At 38.4% G+C, this 25,463-nt stretch overlaps 1 protein-coding gene across 1 annotated transcript; it reads right to left on the reverse strand.

Annotated features, from left to right (window-relative positions):
• Positions 1-7,603: 7,603 nt before the first annotated feature.
• Positions 7,604-20,579, reverse strand: LBR (lamin B receptor). Its single transcript, XM_026060413.1, has 13 exons — positions 20,401-20,579; positions 18,446-18,634; positions 16,722-16,805; positions 15,885-16,062; positions 14,951-15,147; positions 14,075-14,129; positions 12,279-12,473; positions 10,687-10,790; positions 10,177-10,302; positions 9,903-10,071; positions 8,702-8,782; positions 8,478-8,600; positions 7,604-7,837 (listed from the first exon to the last, which is right to left on the reverse strand). The coding sequence occupies exons 1-13, from the start codon at positions 20,563-20,565 to the stop codon at positions 7,677-7,679; spliced, it is 1,827 nt and encodes a 608-aa protein (XP_025916198.1). The 5' UTR covers positions 20,566-20,579; the 3' UTR covers positions 7,604-7,676.
• Between the last annotated feature and the right edge of the window lie 4,884 nt (positions 20,580-25,463).

A 25,463-nucleotide genomic window follows, 5' to 3' on the forward strand; every position in this document is an offset into this window, starting at 1 on the left:
TGCCTGCGCTGGGAGGAGTTTTCAGTCAAAATGAGACGATGGAAATAAAGCTTGTCTTGGTCTTTCTTTCCTCCTTCTTCACATTTTCTCATTTATTCTTAGTACAGAATTCAGACCTAGAAGCACATGAAAATCTACAGCTAAATTAAATGATTTAAATGGTAAATTTGAGTCTCATCTTGGCCTGATTACATGAGTACAAATCAGAACTCATTCCACTGAAGTCAATGTGGCTGTAGTAATGTAATATGAATATAAACAGAAAAATAAATCGGGCAAACAGGTTTCAAGGTCATCATAAAAATGTTTGTCATTTAAAAGAAATTCAGGATGGATAAAGATATTCTTGCTTCTTACTGAAAAATAAATCTGAGTTCAAAAATATGCTTATTACACAAAGCTGCTCTATATCAAAGGGAAATTTAACCAGCATACGTTTGATGTAAAGTGGAATTTTGTTTTCTAAAACTAATGAAAGGAGACTTTTTTTTTTCAACATCAATGCCTATTTTTACCCAAAGCTTTATTATCAAATTCAATGATTCAGATTTTTCCTTAAAGTATACTATTATAATTTGATTGTCTTCATTTTTATCATTTTGTACAGGATGGCAGAATTCAGCCATCCATATTCCTTAACCTTCTTGTCAGTAATTATACAGTTTCTTTTGGCAGAAAATGACTATAGTTACTAACATAAATACCAATATAGCATGTTCCAGTGCATGTAATAATAATATCACATAAATTAAAACCTAACTTACTTACACCTGAATTAAGACCTTAACTACAGGATTTTACATTTTTGCTTTCTTAAATTGTGCTCTGTTGCAGGATTTAACAAGCACAGTCACCTCTGTATGTGCTGAAATCCGCAAAAGCATGTTAAGAATAATGAAGACATACTTGGATGAACCAAAAAGGCATCACTGTACCACTCCCAGGAGCTATTTGAAGTTCACAGGCACCTTTTCAAGACTGCTACAGATAACARGAAAGAAAACTCTGCGAACAGGTTAAAAAAGTCAGTATCATTTAATTATTACACACTTTGGCAGTACGGAATGAGTTCTGTGAAGCCCCCTTGGTACAACAGCACCACGTAGGCCTTCTCTATATATAAAGTTAGAAACTTCCTCTTTGCCCATGAAATCTACCTGCCGGTGTATACCAGTATTTTGTAGCAGTGGAGAGCTGTCTAAAGGTTATTGCATTTCCAGTTAACTAGAGTGTAAATATCTCCATGAGGGTATGTATGTGCAATGTCTATTCCTGTTTCTTAAGGCACCAAGCAACCTATTTTTTGTTTAATCATTGCTTCAAAGCTATGTTCAAGGCTATTCCAAAATGTTAAAAACAGTCAAAGTGTACTTGTTAGGGTAGAGCTACCTAGGGCTGCAGAAGTAATTGCAAAGGGGATGGTAAATTAAGGAAATTAGCTTCCTTGGTTACCTCTACGGGGCAATTTTACACTGTCATAGAATCTCAGCTTTCATCCCAACAGACAATGATATTCAGTACTAAAGTTGGTGTAAACAGTGAGATGAATCTGGGCTATTATTTCCAATAACAAACTAAATAAAAGAATACAAGTGTGAAATGCACATTGCAATTCATTTTATTCTTAGGGATTGTTTTCATGATGGCCTTGTAGAAACAACATCTTTGGTTGCAAAAATGCGGGAAGGGTTGCTTGTCCTTGGTCCTCAAATAGAACAAAAATCAAAGGTAATTCAAAATACATCATTGCTTTATTCAGTATCCTTTCAAAATGTCATTGACATCCTATTTTGTTTCACCTCAAAACTTAATTCCTATATAGTAACTCACTTCAATACTGTGGCTTGCTCATAAATTAAAATTGAGCACATTATGTTTTTCTCTTGCCACTTCATGGCTAAAGAAGGATGAGTGTTTGCAGAGATCTGTTCATTTGTCTCCAGTAATATCAGTTTGATCTAAGAGAAGATCCCTCTCTCTAAATTCTGCCACGCAAGAGATTCAGCCACAGTGAAAACCAGTTACGTTCCACAGTGGCTCATTTCAGAGATGTCTGTCACTCAGTAACCCTGCCATATTTTCTTGAAATTCTGTCAAGAAAGTGTTTCCCTAAGGAAAAGGTTTTCCTCAACTTGGAGACAGAAGACATTGTGGAAGAGCTTCATAGAGACTCACTAGTTGTGGAAAAGGTTCACACGCTTGTTAAACAAGATTAAGAAATCATGGTTGTAGAAACAAAGATTGCAGAAGAATATGCTAAGGTAAAATGTCCTCCTTTATCATTTTTAGATTTTCATTTCCATGGGTGCAGTCTCATTAGCCACTAAGAATTTCAACTCCCATTTATTTTGGTTGAAATTGAGAATTTTTATTCTGCCAAAGGTCCATTATTTATTGGCAGTGATAAGCAGATATAAAAACATGCAGAAATTTCCATGTAATTCCAATGTTTGTTGTCTACRTTATCAGTTTGTCTTCAGAGAAGTCTTCACAAGATTACAAAATCAGAAGTAGAAAAAAATATGAAACAGTTCTGGGTTGGTTCTTTAAATTATCCTTCTGTTTGTTTGAAAAACTTTGGGCATCATTTGTCTTACCAGTAGATGAGCTTTTCTATTAATATTTACAGTACATTTTTTAAAGTTAAATATTGCAAAAGAAAATGTTGGTTCTAATTTTAATATGGCTTTGAGTTCAGTTTTTCTTTTTTTCCTTTTTACGATCCAGCAAGCAACTGTGGAGCTAAATTCGGTGATGCCAGCTTCAGAAAAATCCCTCAGTGCCCTAGAAACACTGGACAGAATTCACTTTGCAGAACTCAGGTTTGTTTAAAGGTTTGTTCTTGTTCTGGTGAGAAACCAATTTGGTTGAGTATAGGATTCAACCCTTCCATTAGCATCCGCTGCTCACATGCAATTATTAGTGCACGTGATTTAGCAGGATGACTTCCTTGCCTCCTATCGAAACCCGGCCTATCATCTATGAAATAGCAGTCGTTCATTTTGGAGCAATAGTACTAATTATGCCAACAAAGACAAGAGCACTCATCTGTCTGAATTTCTGCCATGAATACATACAAGCAAAATAAGTGTAATATATTTAAAAAAAAAAAAAAAGTCTTGTCTTTTGCAAAATCATTGCTTTTTAATTTTTCTTTTACATGTCATATTAATTCTTATTCACGAGGTAAGAATTACCTACCTGGTAGCTGTGTGCCATGCAAAGACCTTGGAAGATCTGATTAGACTCAGGCTGTCCATTGTTTCTAAATTTAAAATAACCTTGCCTTGTTTGAGAAGTGGTATATCAAGAAGGAGATATTTTGAATTATAAAAATTGTTTTAATTATCCAAAAACTATACAAATTCGAAATACTTGTTCGTTGACTGAAAGTATCATTCATTTGACTTGCAACAAAGATAAACAGTACAAATGATTCCAAGAAGAAGACGTTTTAGAACAAGTACTGTTTGTGATTATTGAAATGTATTTACTTCTTAGGATATGACAGATGTGACCAAAACTCCTGATATTACAGGCAACACTCCAAAATTTTACAGTGAATTAAAACCCTTATCCTTGTGAATCCTCCAAGGCTTCCCCAACTAATACTTTGAACACATATTCAAAAAAAATTTTAAATTGCAATTTTAAGAAAATTTTAAGACAGCRTTTACACATCAGCATTTGACATCGTATTAATATTTAGCCTCCCCCCTGCCCAGTACTAAGAAAAGGGAGAACGGAAATTTTAAAAAAACAGTGCTCAGCTCTTCTAAAATATTAAAAATACAGAAGCACTACCCTATCAAAGTATTTTTCTTCTAATTTTAGGGACTTCCCCACTGAAAAAAAACAGCATTCTAGTTTTTGGCTTTCTATACAGACAGTACAAGATGGAGTGGTACTACCTACATGCTGGAAGAACCCTCCCCTCAGGAGAGCTTTACCCACTCCCTGAAATGGCTTTTACTTGATGAAAGGTAGGAACTATGCTTCTGACAAAGCTTTTGTGATCTGTTGTAAATGCAGTTTGAACAAACATTTCATTACCTGTGTCTGCTTCTGTAGGGGAACTTATCACTACTGTTCCTTTAGTCACATGTTTGTTTCCACTAAGAAAAGTCTTACTCAAATTTACACACCATTTCTTTCCTGTGCAGTATCACAAGATTGTATCCCATGCTCACACAAAGCTGTTTGTTTGTTGCTACTTGGTTTTGACTTCTATCAGAAGCTGTGGGGGGAAATACAGTATCATATAGGCAAAACAAGTATTAATTTTATTTTTAGATTAAAACAAGATAGACTTGTCCAATGGAAGAACGAGAGGTAATGCGTCATGAATATCCACTTTACTAGCTCCCTGAAGAGCTGGATTACTGTCATCTACAGGTTTAGCAACTAACTTTGTAACAATCCACCAAGCCAGCAAAGTCAAAGTCCCAGGTCGCAAGTGAGGTTGCCCTGCTGTGCCAGCTACGCGACTGACATTTCTCATACACATTTAATCCAAGTATGCCATTTCCCTGAAGCCATCATCTTCTCCAGTAAAGGCTGTAATTGTAATTTTTAATTTAAAATATCTCCCGTACTGCATCTTACATAAACTGCTGCTTATCAGCTGAAGAGCATGACAATACACATGTGGCAATTCATTCCCTAAGTAAATGAACATTTATTTCAAAATAATTGGTTTAATAGAAGTGTTAATACCCTGTATATTTTTTTCCTGGTTTGGTTTATTCATCTGCTGTAGCAGGCAAGTTGTGCAAAATTGTGTTGACTTACATACTTTTCCTGCACAGTGTTTATTTTTGTTTTACGGTAGTCTTTTGGTTTGGATAAACATGGAAGTTGGATGCAGTCACAGCATAAGCCAGAATCACCAAGCAGAAGCACGAATGAGCTCATACTGAGGGCACGAAGGTCAGAATCAAGTCTAGGAGGAAGAGCGCATACGCTGCCGCTTTTGCTGACTCAGTAACAGCTCGGGTCACTGTACCCCGCGGTTTCAGAGCCTGCTTTTCTTCCCTTACCGTGCCAGCTAGTTCTTAGGGCTTTGTTTTCTTCAGTCAGGTCAGATGAGCAAAGCAGCTGATGAAGACAGAAAGAACAAACGTGTTCTCAGACAGAAGGTGGATCTGTAAACTTTTGCAGAGATATGAGGGGAAAGCAGCAGAAAAGGGATAAGAAATGGAGACCTTCTTTTAAATACATTCTCTTAAGCTTCCCTGACGAGCTAAGAGAAGCACCATCACGAGCTTACAACACCTCAACCCCCAACCTCAGATGAGAAACAAACATCTGCAAACATGCAGCTTTACTTAATAAGAATCAACTTGCACTTTTTTTTCAAACACCACCATACGCTGACAAAAAAAATGCACTACATAGTTTTCAAGCAAAAGCTTTATTTTAGCTTCTAGGTTTCTTTGTATTAAAAACAATTACATTCTGAGTTTTATGTAAAATTGATATTAAAGTAAATAAACAAGCTGTAGTTATMATCAGTCAGGATTTGTGTCCAAAAGCAGGGGCTCCGAATTATATTTTAATAAACTTGTGTGGCAACAGATAAAACTGGGATGGCAGAACAGGGCATGTAGCATCCTCAGCCACCTCACTTAGAGGCTGGAGGATTAAACTGGCCCCAGCTTCAGTGTATTTTAAAACACRGCTGCAAACTGATGCAGTTAAATGATCACTACATTTCCCATTAACCCACTGAGCTTGTGGACACAACCACTGAAAAAAAATTCCCAGTTTAATCTGTTCCTTCACATGAATAAATTCTTTTCAGTGTTGTTACAGGAACTGCTATTTTTTCCAGGAATCAAAGTATTTGTTTAAAACATTTTCCTTACAACAGCAACATACAAACTTTTTCTTAGTGAATTTTCATGATCAAGCTTAGCAAGTTACATTATATACACTTTAAATGTACAATCATCATTAAAAATGCCTGTGTACCAAATAGAGGTTTTTTTTTAATTTGGGGGGGGGGGGAATCATGTGCTAGATTTCAATTACATGAATATTTAAAAAGAAAACAAAAATTAATGAATAATTAGCAACATTCCAAWTTATTAGGAACCTTCCTGCAAGCAACTGTAGAGGTACCTGCAATTCCCTCCCCACTACGTTTAAGAGTCTAAGCAAGCTTTTGGGGGCTAAAAACCTCAAATGTGAAGTTAGTTATGTGAAAAGCTATCACTTGTGAAGACAGAACAGAAACTAGCTTCTACAGTTAATTAATGCAAAATTATTTCAGTAAAATTTAAAATTATTCTACTTATGAAGTAAATGCTACAATGGAATCTGATTTACAACCAGTTAGCCAGAGAACACAGCTAATGACTAGAACACATACATTAGTTAAAAAGTCAAATATATACAAAAATATATTAGAAAGTGGTCAGGTTTAACCACAGCTCATGTAAAAAAAATGTTGTTTTAAATAGCAATAGCAAAAAAATAGCTATTTTCTCTATTTGCAACAGTACAAAAGGCAAAACCTACAGATGAGGTAGCAATGCCAAATTCACAAAAAACACTTTGGATTTAGGAGCATTTCCTACATTTTCATAGCATATCTGTCAATACAAATATTCAATTGTTTCAAGAATTAATACATTAATTTACAAAAACCTTTAATAAAAGAGCATTTTTAAAAAAAATTACTGGAAATGGATTTAGTTAAAAATTTATCCCATTCCTGAAAAAAGCTATCGCACTTTCAAATTCAAACACTGTACAGCAAAAACATGGAGGCTTTATAATACACTCAGTGAATGCTATGGTACATTAAGACATATTTTACAAAGATCAGAGTAAGCCAATGTGGTCGTTTTATTCTCTGCTGTCAAATGTGCACACGCTGCACCCTTCGCTGCCCTTCTGTTCATCAGGGCCCCGGCTAAGGGCTTGGGGCGCGATCACTCGCACGGGCGGCCGCGGCAAGCGCTGGTATCATCTACCTTCAGGCGTCTGAGCCGGAGCCCAGGCGGCTGCTGGGGGCGGCTGCTGGGGGCGGCTCCCGCCCTCCCTCCCCTGCCCCTTCCCCGCTTCTCCCCCCGCTCCTGCCCCGGCCTCCCTCCGCGGCGCAGGGCCAAGGCGCCTCTGAACCTCCCTGAGCAAAACGAGAGCCAGGAGGGCGGGGGGGGGGGGGGGGGAAGGAGGCGCTGCAGGGAGCCGGAGCCTCCGCTGGCAGCTCCCTGACCAAAGGGACCCCGCGCCTCCGCTTCAGGCAACCGAGTCAGACAGCTGAAGTTAGATGGTACGAGTAACACCAAAGAATGAGCTGGATGGAATTTCTGTATTTATTGTATTAAGAAAATAATATACTTTACATCACAGTGCTTAATTAAATGTAATAAAAAAAATGTAAACTCAGGATTCTAGATAAAATTTAACTTGAAAACCCAGGGCTTCAAGACTTTTTAAAATTCACAATTTTTTTTTTTTTTAATCGAAGTCACAGACAGTCAGTTCACATAACTCATATATGAAAGATTACTTGTAAATACCTGTTGATGCACTCCATGGTTTGGTCTTTTTCTCTTTTAAAAAGCCTAAATAACAAATAGACCAAGTGCAAAGGTAAGAGGTATTTTTTTTTATTTGCAAAGAAACTAGCTTTAGAAGTAATTTGCAAATCTGATTTCTGGAGTGCTTTAATAGATGTATGGAAATATGCGGTATGGTACACGCTGACAATACCTTTCCCATGCCAAACCATATTTTTTCTTACAATGATGTTCATCACGAGCTTCTCGATGAATGAGCAAGCAGATGAAATAAATCACATAAAAATATGGTAGAATATGATTAAAACCTGTAGAAAAAAGTGAGAAAACCATTTTACAAACAGCAAAAACACCCCCAAAATTTTGGCTGTTAACAGTATGTACTAAACTGGTGACACACTCCTGCTCAGGACTGAAGCATCTTTCACTTGTATTGTAAAGAATCAGATACTAAACAGGATAGCGCACGAGCTGTGTGACACATTTTACAGACAGGTAGGAAAAGGTCCACAAAAGGACAAAAAATAGTCAGTAAAATTTAGATTCTCAAAACCTACCGACTTCACCCGCACTGTATACAAAGCCGGTCACATCCGCAGTCTTTAGGCGGCCGAACGCCCAGGCCTGCAGTCCTGGCAGCCCTGGGCTGCCCCACGAGCCCCGCAGGGCTGCAGCCGGTGCCTGCAGGCCTGCCGCGAGCTCAGCGAGCTCAGCCTTGCCCCCGCCCGGCTCTTTCCCCTCGCTTAGCTCRGCGCTGCCACAGGCTTCACGTGCCCCGCTCTCACACGGGCAGCTCGCTGCTTGCGCACCACTGATAAGATATTTGACTTTCATTTAATTACAGCTGTTAATATCTAAAATAATTATCACTTTGCACTTGAAACTAAGTCAAATGCCAAATGCACGTGCGTTATTTGGATAAAAAGCACTTTCGCGTCAGGAACTTACCACAGGGTAGGGACCATGCGAGAGCCATGATGATGTCACCAAGATAATTAGGGTGACGAACAAAACCCCACCAACCCGTGACAAGCAGCCCTTTTCCAGTCGCAGTGGGTATATATTTCAGGTCTGTGAACAGAGTATTGTAGACAATACAACAATTGGAGTGTGTATTTAAACAATACAAAGAGCCACTCTATAGCAACTGAACAATTCAAAAATGTACTTACAGGCCAATTTAGGATCTGCGGGATTCCTTCGGAATTTATTTTTCTGAGAATTTGCGCTACGGAATATGTAATACCCAATACCTGAAAATAAATATGTATTTTGCATTTTCAGTATTTTCCACTGTTTTCTTTCCTTCAGGAAAAGCACTCAAATGATCACTGTCGTGCTTATTACATCAAAATCTTTTCTTCAGAGATGTAACTGATATTCTCCAGTTCTCAGAGCTCTAACAAAATTGAAATATTACTGGAAACATGCAATCCATATGCTCTTACGTGTTAACGACTACATTTAAGATTGCAGTGAAGCTGTACTTTCACAACTGATTTTACATTCATATCTGACTTATTGCTTATTAGTAACACTGAATTTGAAATTCATAGAAAGTTCATAGAAAGTGACCTGCAGCAGTTTATCACATTATAGCTCTATTAGCAGCCCATTATTGTGCTAGAGTGCCRAGCCCATAAACCGACCACCTCATCACAAGTAACATTAAAAGAAGCAGACAAAAAAGTGTTATCTGGTTTTGAAGTTCTTTGTTCCCTCCATTTCTGGAAGACAGTGTTTCACTTCTCTTTGTTGTGTTTACAATTACATTTTTTGGTTTAAGTTTATTGCCCGGTTAAAAGGGACAAGCTGGAAGGCCATACTGCTACTACTTCGATGTCTCCACAAATGCAAAATTCTTTCTTAAAGCACTTAGCTGAAAGAAAGGAGATGATTTCCGTACATCACATCAGCTGAGTTTGTGTCTGCGGGCATTGCGGAAGGAGATGCAAGTTGCAAAACCTGTTTAAAAACTCTTTTCCCCAAGGTTCAGTAAAGCATGGCCAACGAGTTGCTGATTTTTTATAAGAATTACTTGCAACAGGAAGCAATGCTTTCCCAGTCTGACTTTAAGAGGCATCTGCTACACTTTAAATACATACTAAGTTACTTCTGCAACTCTAGATATAATCCATTTAAGAATGCCTCTCAAGAGCACAAGCAGCTATCCAGACTCAGTCGTTTACCCTTCATTTTATAAAATGCAAATGTATTAGATTCTTTGCATTAAACAACAGCCAARCACGATTCCGCCATGTGTGGTACTACAGAAAATATGATCAATGCATCCTAGCTAAAGCTTCACCTTGCAACTCAAAGAAAGAAAGAAAATCAGTACTATCAGTAACGATAAAGTTTACTGTAACTTACAATTCAGAATCGTAATTGCAGAAGCAGCAGGCCATGAAATTGCAGTAGGGTGACTGACTAAATAGAAGGCCTGCAGACTGTAGACAAAGGGAACCCACACCAAATCTCCAAATGCCAGCATGAATCCAAATCCATCGTGGGTAATATCCATTGTAGTCAAAATAGCTTCCTAGAAACAAGGAGGAAGAACTTTAGAATTCAAAAAGCCTCATTGCTTTAACATTTTAATTAGAAATGGTAACAGGTTAATGCAGGCTTGAAGGCTATCATTTACCTCATTCCAAAGAGCATCCACCACATAAAGAAGTTGAAAGCTATTCACCAGTACCATTGCCAGAGATGGCATACTTTGATTATGTATCTTCATCTCAGCCAAGAGCATTGCCAAGTTGATAACGACCTAGTAAAAAAAAATATATATATATATATTATAAATACTGTACTGCAAGTTTTGCCTGTGAACATAGAAGTGTTCTTTTCTATTACATTACAGGAAATTCTAATAGAGATGGTTTTGACTGATATTTAAGTTTTAAAAAATAATAACCTGTTTCACAAACTACAGTTAGTAACTATAGTTCCAAAGATGTAGTCTCAGCAGACAAATACTTAAGAAGGGTCCTATTTCCCACACAGCAAAGCAGCTAGAGCAAAGAAACTGTTTTCATGTCAATAGAAATGGTCATTATAAAAATCTGTCAATGTCAAACTGTTTTTAGGTATTTTCTTCCTGTGTGTAAYAATCACTCAAATGGAATAAAAACAACTAACATTATTGACTCACCCAGCCAATTAATCCTGGACGCAACTCACAGAAGTATTTGAGGTCAAAACTGCCAATACGAGGATTTAATTCATGTCCAGTAAAGAAGTCATAAACAAAATACCCTACAGATAAAACATATTCCTGTTAGTGATGTTTTTCTCTTTTATCCTCCACTACACTCCCTATAAAGCAGCTGCTATTTTATCCTCAATTTAAAGTTCTCTTACTATATCAAAAAGCATTAAACTTGGCAAGAAAAATGCAAGAGTACATGCAAAATATGAAGCAAAGCTAACTGGTTTATATTTTAAGAGGCCTAAACAGCCTAAACAGTTTATTTATTAAAAGGACTGAGTAGTTTAGAAGTTAACGTAGTCTAATTTCTTCCTGACATTTGTTCCTTCATTTTCAACTTTATCTTGAAGCTCACATCACATTTTCCATRAACATGATGTTAGATACTAAGCATTTTTACAACTTTTCCTCCTACCCTGTTTTTCTCTAGGAGTAACAATTCCTTTAGCAACGGCAACAACCTGTCCATCCAAAGAGGTGGACAAGAAGAAAAATGCTATAGCTTGACTTCAGGATACCCTGCGCTGAGTTAGCAAATACCAAGCGCTCTGCAAAATGGATACAGAATGCTACTGTGCCACTTTTAAAGACCAGAACTGCACTTCTGAGAGAAAAAAACACTTATGATTACTGCATTATTTCTCCTCACACACACACGCACACACACACACACACACCCTGCGCTGATAAAAGAACCGAGGATATCTGAACATTGCATTTTAACTCACTAAGTATTTTGTCTGAAAAGTTCTTTTGTTATTTACCCTATTATTATTTTTAAAAGCAGCTGATTTAATGTTAAACTTGAAACACAGATCTGTTTAGCTAAATATGCCTGAACTGTGTGCCTCTGCTTAAGCCAAGGCTACAACTATTATTATATTTAGAAAAGAAAAACTCTACACATACATTCTAAATTTAAATACATATATATACAGCTAACCCACTTCCTCTCAGTCTAGCCTTTGTCCTACAAAAACATATGCATGTAGTTCACAGCTTTTTAGATGGATAATCTCAAATCAAAATACTCTTTTAAAACCTCAGTTCAACTAACTAGGTTTACAAGTATACAGCAAAATCAAAGTGCTGTCCTAAAAATACACCATAATTTCAAGTTCTACACCTGACTCCCCACTGCTAGAATTTCTAGGTTTTTCAGTTTTTCCTTTTCATCCTGAACTGTTTCTGGAAAAGGGGGCACTAGGAAGCTGCCTAGATGATCTTTTAGTCTTTAGAAAACTGAAAAGAAATCTCCTCTCATAGCTAGAGAACTAGGCCTCTTCAAGGTATTTTTGAGCAAGCTATGCAAAACAATCCAAATAAATTTTAAAGCATTTTACAGGATCTGTGCCTGAATAGAAAGTAACACTCAACTTTCAACATTAATTTTACACTGGTAGAAAGGAAAAGTCACAGTATTATAATAAGAAGCCCTAAATTTACCTAGATCTGATCTAGCTTTTAATTCGGGGGGGGGGGGGGGGGGGAAGCAAACAATTGGAAAGAAATTATCCAAGGTACTTATAACTCACCTGAATTTCCACCTGGTGCTAGGTCTTCCTCTGGTGTTTTCAGGGACCGAACATACAGATAAATGCTCAGTCCCATAGAAAAAGTTGCAGCTGATACTGCAAATTGCATGAAGTGATCATACAAATAGTGAAGTTCAAATTGAAAATACAATAAAGCTCCAATAGCTGCAGCAGTGAACACAAAAGCATAAAATCCTAAAAGTAGAAGAAAAACGTATCAGCAAAGTGAAAAATTATTCTTAGTAGGACCTACCCAGTCTAGTCCTTCTGCACCTTCACCTCCTCCAAGATTTGTTGTCTGTATTCCAGTAACATTGTACACATCCCACGCCCTTCAGTTCAGGTTTCTGGGGCACAGCAATGTACCTAGGATATTCTAACTACGCCCTGAAATTTCCTGTACTTCTCACCAAAAAGACAGAAGGCAGGCAGGCTCTGAGCATCCCTTRATTATTTACACAAATAGAGCATCCAGTGTCAAGGTTCTAGTGGAATACTGGAAAACAACAGCAAGTCACAAAAGCTTATCAGTAGGGACAGCTCAGAGCTTTTCTTCTTCAAATATTTGTCTTCACACATTCCTTGATAATGATACTGATAATTAAGGAAAAGCATTAAAAAACTCTRGAGTCAAAACTTGAGTACAAAACTTTTGTACTTCAAGGGTACAAAATCAGCGCAWTGGAACGATATCCACATATAAGCAGTCAGCTTTCTGCAGCCATCAAACAGGCACCTGCAATGAGCACTTTCCTCAAGGAAATGATCAAAGTTTCTGAAGCAGCAAAAAGATGGCATTTGTTACCATCCAAATCATGGAGCTTATTTCCTCCCTTTATTAGAACGTGGAGAAAATTACAGGACTCTGCCACTACTGAAAACAGAACTCCAACACCAAAAAACTTACGATGCAGCCCCAATATGAGCCACTTCTGTAAGATGTAGCTTACACAGCTTCTGTGATGTACAGCCCTATTCCACCTTAAAAATGTGACCCCCCCCATTCAACTCATTACCATAATATTACCCTGTCCATTACCACTGGACAGTGTCCAATGCTAGTCTGGAAGATTTAGACCTGCACCTGAGAGGGATGTAACTGTTATCAAGCAATACGCTTTTCTATTTAAGCCCCGATCAGCAGTACTGCTGAAGTGTGTTAAGCCATACTCTAAACCTAGATGAGAAATTTGCCTCATTCATTGGAAGTAGAGTCAGATCCGAACAAAGACTTAAAACTGTTCTTTACCAGGCAAGAATAAGAACATTTTAAGTCAATTGTAACATGCTTTTATTAGTCTGTAAATCAGAGACATCTGAGAATACGACAGCCTAGACATACAGGGCAAGAAGGGTATCCTCTTCAGACCAAGAAGGGTATCCTCTTCAGACCAAGAAGGGTATCCTCTTCAGACCAAGAAGGGTATCCTCTTCAGACCAAGAAGGGTATTCCTCTTCAGACCACTAGTCTCCTCTGAAGCAAGTTCTTGTTACATGAGCATTACTAACACTTCTGAAGCAACCGTCCTTGTTTAGCAGTTACACACTGAAATATGACAGGTGTCCRTCAAGAGCACAACCAGATGCAGAGTAGGTGCCCTGAATTTTAAGTCCTGATCACTGCTAACTTTCTTTTCCTAGAAAAGGCTCATCCTGTTTTATGATAAATTTATACAGATACCTAGTTTAACCACAGAGTTCATCTTTTGTTATTTGTATCTTTATCTTGTAGTACTGAGCCCTGCAAATTAGATAATGGTATCAAATTGCAGAGCGAGCAACTGCAGCTTGCTTACCATTTATCCTGTACTGCAGTTTCCTTCCGTTTGAAAGTGGCAGGCCTTCTACAACCTGGGAAGAATAAAATACTAATGTTGCAACAAAGTACTTTCTGGGGACACAGTGGGGGACAGGGGCTTCTCTGCCACACAGACATTCTATCAAGGTGACCAGTTGCGGGGACACATTCAACTCTGAAGATCATGCATCATTCTCAAAAATACACTTTGGGTTTTAAAAGTAAAAGGGTAACAGTTTCCAAAAAAAGTTACAAAACCATCTCATTTTCCTTAACCAGCATCAAGAGAACAGAGCAAATGCTCCTCCTACTTTAAATATGTATAGCAATAGAGCAGTATGATTGAATGAACTGTTCATTCTAGTGTTCTCTCAGAAGCTGGCAGTATCCCTGAAATCACAAAAAAGACCAATATAGACCATTTACCTAATTATACATATGGCTAGAATGGTTAAGAGTAACTTTCCAGAAGTGAAGATTACTTTCTAAAACATGTATGATCTTTCTTACTTGGAACCAGTAAGAAAGTCAGTATGAAAAGCATGTCCAAACTGTCTGCAGGTTTAGAAGTCAGATACCTGAAATTCTCCTAGGATTTGATTGTGCAAATTCCATCCATGCTTTGACACTGAATTCMTAAATAATGTTTTCTGCCTTTTCTACTGTAGGACTGTGGAATGCATGTCCAAAAAATTCTTAATAGCAAATTGTGCTATTTCAAACTTACAGAAATGCACAGTAGCCATATTCCAGCTTAATATGGGAAAACAATTAATTTGTATTCAAAATGACTTCATTAAGAATATACCCTCACTTCCAGCCTAACTCACAAATTAATTATCCATAAAGACACAACTGCTACTAAAAATCTTACCTTTCCAATTGGCAGTAAGTAGAACAGAGCTTGAAGGAAAAACCACAGAAGGAAGACACCAAACACCCTCGCCTCCCAAAGACTTTCCAAAGCTGGCAGAGGAGGAGGGAAGTTCATAAGACTGGGGTCATCCTGTTTGCACATCAACAGCAAGTAGAATACAGTAGCAGGCAGGAAAAATATCATAGTGAAGGTCCCTGGAAATAGACACCATGCAATATTAAACATAGGAAGTAAAAAAAACTTGTTTCAGCCCCACTAATAAAGCTCTGTATTAATGTTGTAGCAAAGAAGAGGCTGTCATTATCCGTTCCTGCAAGACGGCAGCATCCACCCAGCCCTGTAACGGGATAGAGAGACTCCTCTCACCCCCATGTGGGTCACATAACCAAACAAAGGACCATACCCACTGCATCTTTTTAAAACTAAACACCCACAAATAATCTGCTCAACCTGTTCCTACCTTGATATCCAGCTAAAATTATATTTACCTAAATTTCACAATATTACATGTTTTAAATCTAGGGTAGGATCTTAAAATTGTATTAAGCACAGTACTTCTATTATAAAAATTGCCTGTTTTTCCAAGAAATTCTATAAAGAATAGTTTACTGCTGAATTTGAAGCACCTAACTTTTGAAAATATRAAAGGTTAGCTAGTTATTTCCAAATTAAATTTAGGAAATATTTAAATCCCACTATGCAAGAGAAGATGATCATCACTATGTATCACAGGAGAACCAAGTGTAATAAGAGTTCTTTGGCTTCTGTCAGTATCACTACAGACTATTTGAAGCACCATCACATGACAGACTATTGGGGTCTGGACTGGAGTCCAAAAACTGGAAAAACAGTTCTTGATGTGACAGTATGGTCAGTAAGTAGAAAGTTAGAAGTAGTGATTTTCAAATATTACTACAATTTGCACACATACCAATTCTTCCACCAAACTCTAGCTCCTTTGTTTTTGGTGATGGTTTTTCAATTGTTTTTACTGTCTCAAAAATCTTTTTTTCTGAATATATCTCTTCTTTTTTCTTTTCTTCTTTTCTTGGATGCAAGCTGTACTTCTCAAGCACACGCTCTATTTCCAGGTCTGGTTTGAACTTTTGCTGATAATAAATAATAATAAAAAACAATTAAAAAAAGAATCCCAGTGATTTTACCTTATTTTACACCAGTACTTTATTCAGAAGAACATTATTCACTGCAAAACACCAACTTACAATGYGTTCTCTTAAATGTATACATTTATATGAGGAGTCTGCTGAAACCAGCATCACTGTTACCACTTAGGTCATGGTTACCTATTCAGCAGCATTTCCACTACAGGTCATCCATCCCCACTCCCTTCCCTTCTGCCATAACTCTTTGTGCAGTAGCACAATAATCAGGATTAAAGAATTAATTTGGCTGAAAAATGATCTGTTCTTACTTCTCAAACACAGATTTATTCCCTTCAGTGTTGCCAAGCAAACATTTACAGGGTAAAGAAGCATGGGAATGAACACAAGTAACCAGCGAGGGTTGGCTGGAAAAAGAAACAAGAAATTCCATGTAACCCAGCTCTAGTTCTCTCCCTTCTGACAACTCCATCTCTCTCTCCAACCTTAGTTGGCTGAACAGTAAACGCATTTAAACTCTAAGTTTGATGTTGCATTCTAACTGCTCCTTGATTATGGTATTGTCTATTTCTAGTGATTTCTGAGAAARCTACAGTAGAATGCAACATCAAACTAAGAGTACGTAAAATGTTCTTTCGGGTCATTACCTCCAAGATTTTGCAGGAAGTATCATTTCTCTCTGTACTGTCAGGTTCACCATTGTATCTTCTGGTGTTGTTCTCATTCAGTTTCTGGTAAAAATAAAAACATAGTTTTATTTTTCTGAAAATAAGATCTGCATCAAGTATTAGTATATAACAAATGATTAAGAACACTTTAACAATTCTGTTTATTTCATCTGCAACTGCTTCTGTTTTCGCCATGTGAAAACAAATGTTTCAGTATCTGAAGCATGGACAATTTCAGCTCATAAACAGGGGAAGATAACACATTTAAAAGGAAGTTTTGTTTTTTTTTAAATTAACAGTAAAATTAAGAGATAAAAACAACTTGGAAAGTGTATTCTAACTCATTGGTAGGAAGTGCCAAATACAAACATATGTGTATTTACCAATTCTATTATGAAAGCAGAGGAGAATTTAATGTTCCAAATGACAAACACTATGAAGAGCTGTGAAAGCTTGGTTTTCCACTAAATATCTTTCTATAAAAGAAATAGATTGCCAAGGAAAAAAAAAGTTCAATTTAACATTCTTCTCCTCCAAAAATTCCTTTAATACGAGTCTAGCTTACATGACTCTGGGAAGATYCCACTCAACTCTTATTTCAACTTAAGTTTTGTTGGAAAGGATGACATTTCCTCATACAATAACTAATAGATCAGTCCTAACCCTCAACTGGAAGCAGAGAAAGAAACATTATCAAAGCYGTGTTAACCTTTTTGACCAAAGAAAAGTTTAACTGTTGGCTACAAATTACTTAAAATGAGCATACAGTTACAGGCTAAGCACTGGATCACACAGCTCAAAGTAGTTTACTCCAAACAAAATCCAGARTAACTTCAGTGCCAAAGAAGGCTCCGAGCAGTTACAATTTAGCCAAGCTAAAACCAATCTATTTTCAGTAGATCAGCAAAAGGCATTTCCAATACTAGGGACTGTCTTGGACAAGTATCACTTGAAGCTATCTAAATAGTACAAGAGGTAGAAGAAATACTGTTTGTCTCTTAATACAGAAATATCACCCTTATCATTCTTCACTTACAGAACAGCAGAACTATTTTTAGTATTCAATATAATCTTCACAAAAAGGCYGAGAACAAACATGCTAAATTTCAGCTAGAAAACATGAATTTGATAAATTTACAAACTCTCCCAGGATAGTTTTTATAACGAAAACAGTTCTGCACCATTATCGGGCATATATATTCCACCCCTAAATTCTGCAACAATTCTTCTCCCACAGAAGCTTCACATGTTTTCGATTACTGTTTTAATGAACTAAATATGAAAACAACATTCATTTTATTTCAAATTCTAATACCTTCTAGTTATGTACTGATCAATACATCTTAAAAGCAGGCTAAGTTCCTTTGACCCATTTTACAAATGGGAGCATGTGGCTAGCAAATGACTTTAATATTAAAAGCCCTTATTTGCATTTCTTTGAATTCTGAGAACTTCACAATCCCAACAAATTCAAAGGGAACATAACAACACCTGTTTACATTTCCATAATTTCCTCCTCACAACCAGGTAAGCTAGGAATAGTATTTTCTAAGGAAAAAGGCAGTTCTGAAATAGATTTTTGTAGTTAATTATGTTGCTGAGCAAGCAGAAAGTACAGCAGGCTTCTACAATAAGAAACCCTGCAAACGGCAAAAAATTATTTAAAAAATGTAACAAAAACAAACAAACAAACAAAACAATACCAGGAGAACTAGGTTGGTTTCCTGAATGGTTTTCTTTTTGTCATCTTTACGTTCTCTGCTTTGGGAGGAAGAACGACGTCTGCCTTTTGCTGGCCGCCCAGGAGACCTAGATCGAGATCTGCTAGCACTTCTTCTGGAAGGAGAACTTGAAGAAGACTGGCTTTTCCTGTGCTTGAATGATGATTGTGACTGAAAAAGAGAGGGGAAGAAAATAAGTGTTTTATAGAAGTGATTTTATGCTATGGTCTTCTATTTCTGGTTGAGTACTGGCATAGCTGCAACAAAATGATAGATTTAGTTACTTCAGATCTTTTAATTCTTGTCAAATTGATTGCAAACTTGGGCCAGGCACAGAACACACACAGGATCATACTCTTTTTTCTTAAAGGTGTAAATACCAAGGTGCCCGTATGATACTGCTAGATCTGTAAATTGCTTGTAATGTCACAGATGTCAATGTTTTGTTAGATTTTCTGAAAATATCAGTGGAAATAAAGAGTAGTACCTTCAGCAATCTTATCTCAGACATCCCAAAGAATAGTTTTAGAAAATTGGTTTTTGTGATGAGGACCCTGGCATGGAGGTCTGCAGCATTCTGTCCAATTTCTTTTACTTGTGCTGTACAAGGCTCTTAAGAGCGAGCAACTCAGCATATTCATTTTGTTGGTGATAGGCAAATAACCCTGTCTTAARTCCAGTTGCTGACAATTCTGTCAAAGTTACAGAAATCAGGATTTGGATGTAAGCTATCAATGTAATTATCAAGCTAATAAGGCCACTATCCTCATTTATACACAGCTACAGAAACTACCACCATTTCATTTACTTTACTTTACTAATATGATATTTGGCATGTCAAGATGCAATGATCTGTAAAAGACAACACAAATCAATCTAGAAAAAATAAATCAACTATAGAAGGGATAGCTGATTTCATAAGCAATTTTCCCCCAAAGCATACATTTTAACTTCTCTGTGAAGTGTACAATGCTATTGTTCCCATATAAAAAATTATCACAGTACAATTTTCACAAGGCACCACTTTACTAGGTTCTTTACTACAAAGAAAGGTGTTTTCTCGAGTTAGCTAACCTGCAAGCACAAAGTAATCAAGTCTAGCTGAAGGTAAGAACATTTTTTCCCCAAAGAAAAAGCCAATTACAGAACAYGTACATTGGCACCAAAAAGCAAAACTGCAGTTCATATAAGGACACTCAACTTTAAACAGGGCTCAATATAGGCCATAAAAAAGAAAAAAAAAATACGGCCTATAGTGAACATTCAAATAGCCTCTTGTCTCATGCATTATCACATTTCAAATTGAGATAAAACTTGTATGCAGACTAAGGCATTTATTGCTAACAGAAAATGAAATAATATAAAGATGTGTAAAGAGGCTCAAATATGTATGACATTTTCCTTTTTCTGAAGTCCCTYACTGTCACAAAAAGAGCAAAATATCTTATGAAACCTTTGGGGACTTAAAGAAGTGCAAGCTATTCACAAATATTTTAAGTACATGCTTAAAGGGAACGTGCTATTTACAGTGATGCTTAACCACAGGCTTGCATTTGTTTTCTTACTTCAAAGTAGAAAAAAGTCAAATTAATATCAACGCTCTAATTACCAGCTTTAAAAGCTACCCAAAAACAATTCTTCATGAACAATCATACTATGGGAATTCTTCAAGAATCAGACTTTTGTTTTCCAAATGTGTCACTGATTTTTCAATATAAATAAAACAGTCATGCTTCCTTAAAAATAGGGCCAGTATTCTGAACTTCTACTTGAGAAGCTGCATAAGAAAGTTACTGTTTAGCACCAATTCCTTGAAGGCACAATTATGAAAAACTTGCAAAGTGACTGTCCTATTATAAATTTTAGCTTTATCTACATCACAAAATCAGTATAACCTTCCATTAGAAATACTGCTAGTTTTATGAAGGTATACTCACCCTTATATCACTTTCTTTCAACTCAAGTTCAGTCCCATCTTTGTACTTAACGGTATAAAGGTGAGTAACATCGTTGTAACCAGTCACTTGTACTTCATAATAGAGGACACTTCCTGGCCAACGACCCATCACCACCTCACCATCAGCAAACCTCCGGTTTGGCATTTTCCAAAAGGAACCTTTGGAAAATAAATAAATTAGTAAGTATGACAGCTAAAAATTAGGCTTAATAATTAATTATAAAATATTCTTCACCTTAAATAAGCAAAAAAGTTGCCTGAAAAGAGAGAAGCAATGATCTATTTTCCACATTAATACTAAACAGAAGAAACAGGTTTAAAAATATAGCAAAGATGATTCACGTTTGATGTTATGAAAAATGTTCTACTTGTATTAATAATCAAATACTTATCTAGATGCACTACGGTGTACAATAGCCATCATCAGAGATTATTAAGAGCAGGCTAAACAAATATTAAGACAAAAACTACATAAATATAGTTGATCCTGTCTAGAGGAAGGAAAGTAAGTTAGATGATCTGTAAGTATTCTCTAACCCTATTTGCTGTGGTTCTACAAAAATTAGAGATGTGATGATTTCTAAATGTGAAAATACAATGTTCCTAACCTCGTCAACGCGCACTTTAGCCATATTACATACTTTCTAGGAACTGTTATGTCAAACACTCAAAAGCTAGGAAACATCACAATTTGGGTTCCTGGTCTGGGTGGAATTCTTTCTCTTTTCCACCTATTTAGCACAAGGCACGTAATGCCTTCTGCGGGGGTCTGCAGGGAGAGGAAGTATGGTGTCAGAGTAATGGCCTGGAAAACGGAATTCCATCCTTGTCTGTGCCATAAGGTTTCTACCTGACACTAGCAAACACAGTGTATGTAAGTAACCTCCACCGCTGGTCTGCTATACAGCAGCGCTGGAGAATCACAGCTGCAGCTATATAAAGTCCGTGTAATACTTTTCAGAGTGCCTTGTACTATGTCATTATCATCTGAAAATCGGTATCCATSGTACAAGATACTTTTAACCTGAATTCTGTAAACTTAGATCTCCATGTACAAAATGAGGGCATCTTACAAGTTCAAGGCAAAGTAAAAATAAACTTTATACGCTATTACCATTTGTATGATGACAGGAATATAAGAACTTAGAATAGGAAAATCAGCGAATACCGATTTGGGTTTTCAAAACAGTCTGACTTCTTTGCCGTAAATAAGATGTGAAGCCACACAAAATGATGAGGTGAAAACAAATATTTAACTAGATACTCATTCACTACACATTAACTGACCTGCAACGAAAAGCTGGATTCTTTGGCAAAAAATACCATTAATATGCAATCACAGCCCATCGTAATGTATGTGGGGGATGGGGCTAAGCGAGGCCGCACAATCAACTTTCATTCTGTCACTTCCTGGGGCTGCTGCGGTTCTTAGATTTTATGCCTGTGAAGCTTTTGAAGTTATAGAAGAAGAAAACAAAAACTCAGCAAAATTCCCTCATGTGGATTTTATTGCTAGTGTCAAAACAGAAAGATCTAGTCAAATTGCTAATGTTAAAACAGAAAGACCCTTTGACTAACATTTGAAGGAATGAAAAAAGTAAGTTTTATCACTTAGCTTCACAGCTGTCTGCCAGTTAGAAAAACGATCACCTCTCCAAACTTATGGTTCTCTTCAGTGCTTCCATAGCTACAGCCTCTCCCAGCTCATCTCTCTTCTACCCAGAGTTTATTGTCCCAGTCTCATTTTACTTTCTTATTCATTCTCAATTCCCACTCATCTGACCCTGTTTTATCCCAGTCACTTAAACTCCCTCGAAGTCATACCAGTCCTTGTTTCTAACCACAGGAAATGCAATTTCCACATTTTCATTTCAAATTCTTCTCCACTCTCTCTGTTTCTTCTAGCCCCTTTAATTCCTTGGGGGTTTTTTTCTGCCTTTTCTGCCCTCATTCTCCAAACTAGTTCCAGTTCCCCATCTCCATCTCTGGGCTCAAGAGCTGATCTCAGTTCCCCATCTCTGTCTCCTTGTCCAGTTTTCTCACCCCAAAGCCAGTTCTTTTGGAGATCCATCTCTACTACTCTTCCACCAGTCTCTTTCATAGTTCCAGTTTCTTCATTCTCCTCCAAACACAGTCCAAATACCACTTCCTCTCCCAAATCCAGTCATGGCTTTCACCAGATGTCATGACCTGTTCTATTCCTTCATTTCCTCTTTGCTTCTCTACTTCCTACACTTCAGCCAAATGTTTCTTCTCTTGACCTGGACTGGCTCAGACATCGTCTGTAAACCCAAAATCTTTCCATGAATGAGTTGCCAGATCCTAGAGCAAAGTTATCAAGAACAGAATCTTTGGAGTTTAACTCCTTTAAAAACAAAACAAAACATATCAGAAAGAAGTCACTACTAAGGACATACAAACTGGGTTTTAAGATTTTTACAATTAGTTATAGATTTAGGTACTGTTTCACAGGGATAAAAAATACAATTCTCTTCCAGACTTCAAAACAAGTACACAGACACCAAAACAGCTCAAAGGAAAGGCAACCTGATGATTTAACTCTTTTTAAAGGCAAAAAAACCCTTCTCTTCAACCAGGTTCTCAAAACCAGCTAAAGTTGGTTTTGAGAAGTTAAATGTGGTTGAGCAGCTGAAATTTAAAAAACGCTATTAAGTAATTCAGCCTGAGACAGATGTCTGAGAAACAAAATTCCAAATCAGAAAGTAGCTGAAAATATTATCTTGTGTCTAAAAAGTAATGAACAATCTTAGTAATGGAAAGATCTACTTGTTTTTCCCCATTCTTTTCTTACTTTTTAATACTTAATAATGAGATCAAACCCCAAATGCAAAGAGTAAACATTACTTCTTACCCTATCAAAAATTATGACTTTCTCATGCACCAGTGCACTTCCTGTAAGAGAAGTTTGCAAACCCCACTCTGTACTTCCCACTTCAAAAAGCTACACCTTTTAAAGGCAGCCTTCATGTCTTCGGATAACAGAAGCCATTAGCGACATCAAAAAAAAATTGTTTTAAAAGTTAAGAAACCTAAACCATGCAGTTAAAAAAACTACATTTTGAGTTTACTACTTTTTCAAGCACTACGTACATGACCCTGATAATTGTCAGAGCATCAGAAGGCTCAGCTTACTATACACTGTACATCTATACGGGCTTTTTAATTTATCAGGCTTCAAAACAGGTATCTGAGTCCAAAAGAAAAATTATTTCATACAATGAATCCTGTACAGTATTGACACCTGATTCCAAGTAATCTATATTCAGTTTCTTCTGAGGTGAAATTTATGTTGTCTGCACCATTATGCTTTCCCTTTGGGAACTCAGGAGCTAAGGAAATAGCTCAAAATGATTTCATATCCTAAGCCAAGCCAAGTCAAGCAAGTTTTAATACAGACCTCTCTGGAGTTTAAAGGCTAGTCAGGAAGAAAAGCTACTACTGGCTCAACCGTGAATGAAATGATTAAAGAGAAACATGACAGTGAAACATCCTGCCCCACATCCATTTCTGGCCTTTCTTAATAACCTTAACATTAAACGTGTGGAAAGGTATTTCACTCCAGTTAAAAAAAAAGAAAAAAAAGAAGAAGAAAAAAACAGCTAGCTTGCAATCACTAGAAGATCATACCATGTCATCAAAAGCTAGGTGCACAATTTAAAGAAGAAATTAAAAAAGAAAAAAAATAAACAGGTCTTTTCCACTTGGAAGAGTTGTAAAAAGTTCAGATAAATCCAGTGTTTCTAATTGTTAACTCAAAAGTCAAAATGTTAGTAGATAACGTTGCATACGTCTGAGAAGGAAGCCAGTTAAGTTCAAGGGAGGAGTAATACTTATCCATCAGAAAAATCAATACTGATAATGAAGACTAGCTTCCTACAGGGCAATTTACTACTGAATTCACCAGGGATTAAGCTGGGAAAGATTGTCCTAGGATCACCAGGATTCATTCTGGATTTTTAGCTCTTTACCTCCGTGACGGTGTTAGCATCTACCACCGTTCAGGCTTGGCTCGGCTAAAGAGCCGAATTAAAGCTGCGCCACGGGAAGCGTACATAAAAAAGCATCGAGGTAAACCAAAAACCTATCAGCCTTCACAGAGCAGATATTCAGGCAGGGAAGCAATGACTTTCTCTTCAATAAACCGGCTTTGATCGCGGAGCCCCGAAGGCGGAGGAAAAACGTCAGGAAGCTGCACTCCCACCCACAGAGGCAGCGCCCGCGGCTCCGGCGCGCCGTTGACCGGAAAGACCCATGTGCGGGGGGGCAGGGGCACGCGCCAGCCCCGCCCCCTCAGCCCCGCGCCTCAGCCCCGCCCCCCCGGCCCGGGCCTGGCGCACAGCCTCCGCCGCGGGGGAGGGGGAAAGGCCGCGCGGGCGAGGCCGCCCCTCCGCCGCACCGGCCCGCTGCCCTTCGCTCCGGTCCCGGTGTCGCGGGCCCAAGCGGAGCGGGGGGATGTGCTGGGGGGAGGAGGAAGGGGGGCTGTAGCGACCCGAACAAAGCGTTGGAGCGCAGGGTGGAGGGCAGCCCCCCCCCCCCGGCTCCCCCTGACCCCGCGCCCGCGGTCCGGGCGGCGGCGGGGGAGCCGCTGGGCGCCCGCCCTCTCCGCGGCCCCCGGCGAGGGACGCCTCAGCAAGGCCGCGGCCCGCCGCCCGCGCGTGGGGGCGGAGAGAGGAGGCGGCGGCGATTGGCCGGAGCGCTTCCCCCGGGAAAACCGCGGAGGGGTGTGTCCCGGCCCCTGCCGGCCCCGGTGCCGCCGTCCCCTTACCTGGCGCCCGCCCCCACCGGGCCGGGCCGGAGGCGCCTCCGCGGAGCAGCGGGACCAGGCCCCGAGCGCGGCGCTCTGCGGCGACGGGAACAACCGCCCTGAGCGACGGTTACGGGCGCGCAATGTTCCACCCCCCCGCGCGCCCCGCCCCTTCCCGCCGCGGCCCGGCGCCAACGGCGCCCATTGGCCAGCACGCGCCGTTTGAATCGCGTGTGGGCGCACGCCATTGGCTGCCGCGCGATGGCGCGGTCCGGCCG

The sequence above is a fragment of the Apteryx rowi genome, unplaced genomic scaffold, assembly GCF_003343035.1.
Source record: "Apteryx rowi isolate R43461 unplaced genomic scaffold, aptRow1 scaffold_169, whole genome shotgun sequence".
In the NCBI taxonomy this organism is placed as follows: Eukaryota; Metazoa; Chordata; class Aves; order Apterygiformes; family Apterygidae; genus Apteryx; species Apteryx rowi.

Bases quoted from the DNA above. Each gene is read 5' to 3' on its own strand.
- LBR (XM_026060413.1), bottom strand. From the start codon at position 20,565: ATGCCAAACCGGAGGTTTGCTGATGGTGAGGTGGTGATGGGTCGTTGG. The intron at 18,635-20,400 runs GTGAGTATACCT...TCTCTTTTTCAG, and splicing joins TGAAAGAAAGTGATATAAGG to TCACAATCATCATTCAAGCA. The intron at 16,806-18,445 runs GTATTGTTTTGT...TATTTTTACCAG, and splicing joins AAACCAACCTAGTTCTCCTG to AAACTGAATGAGAACAACAC.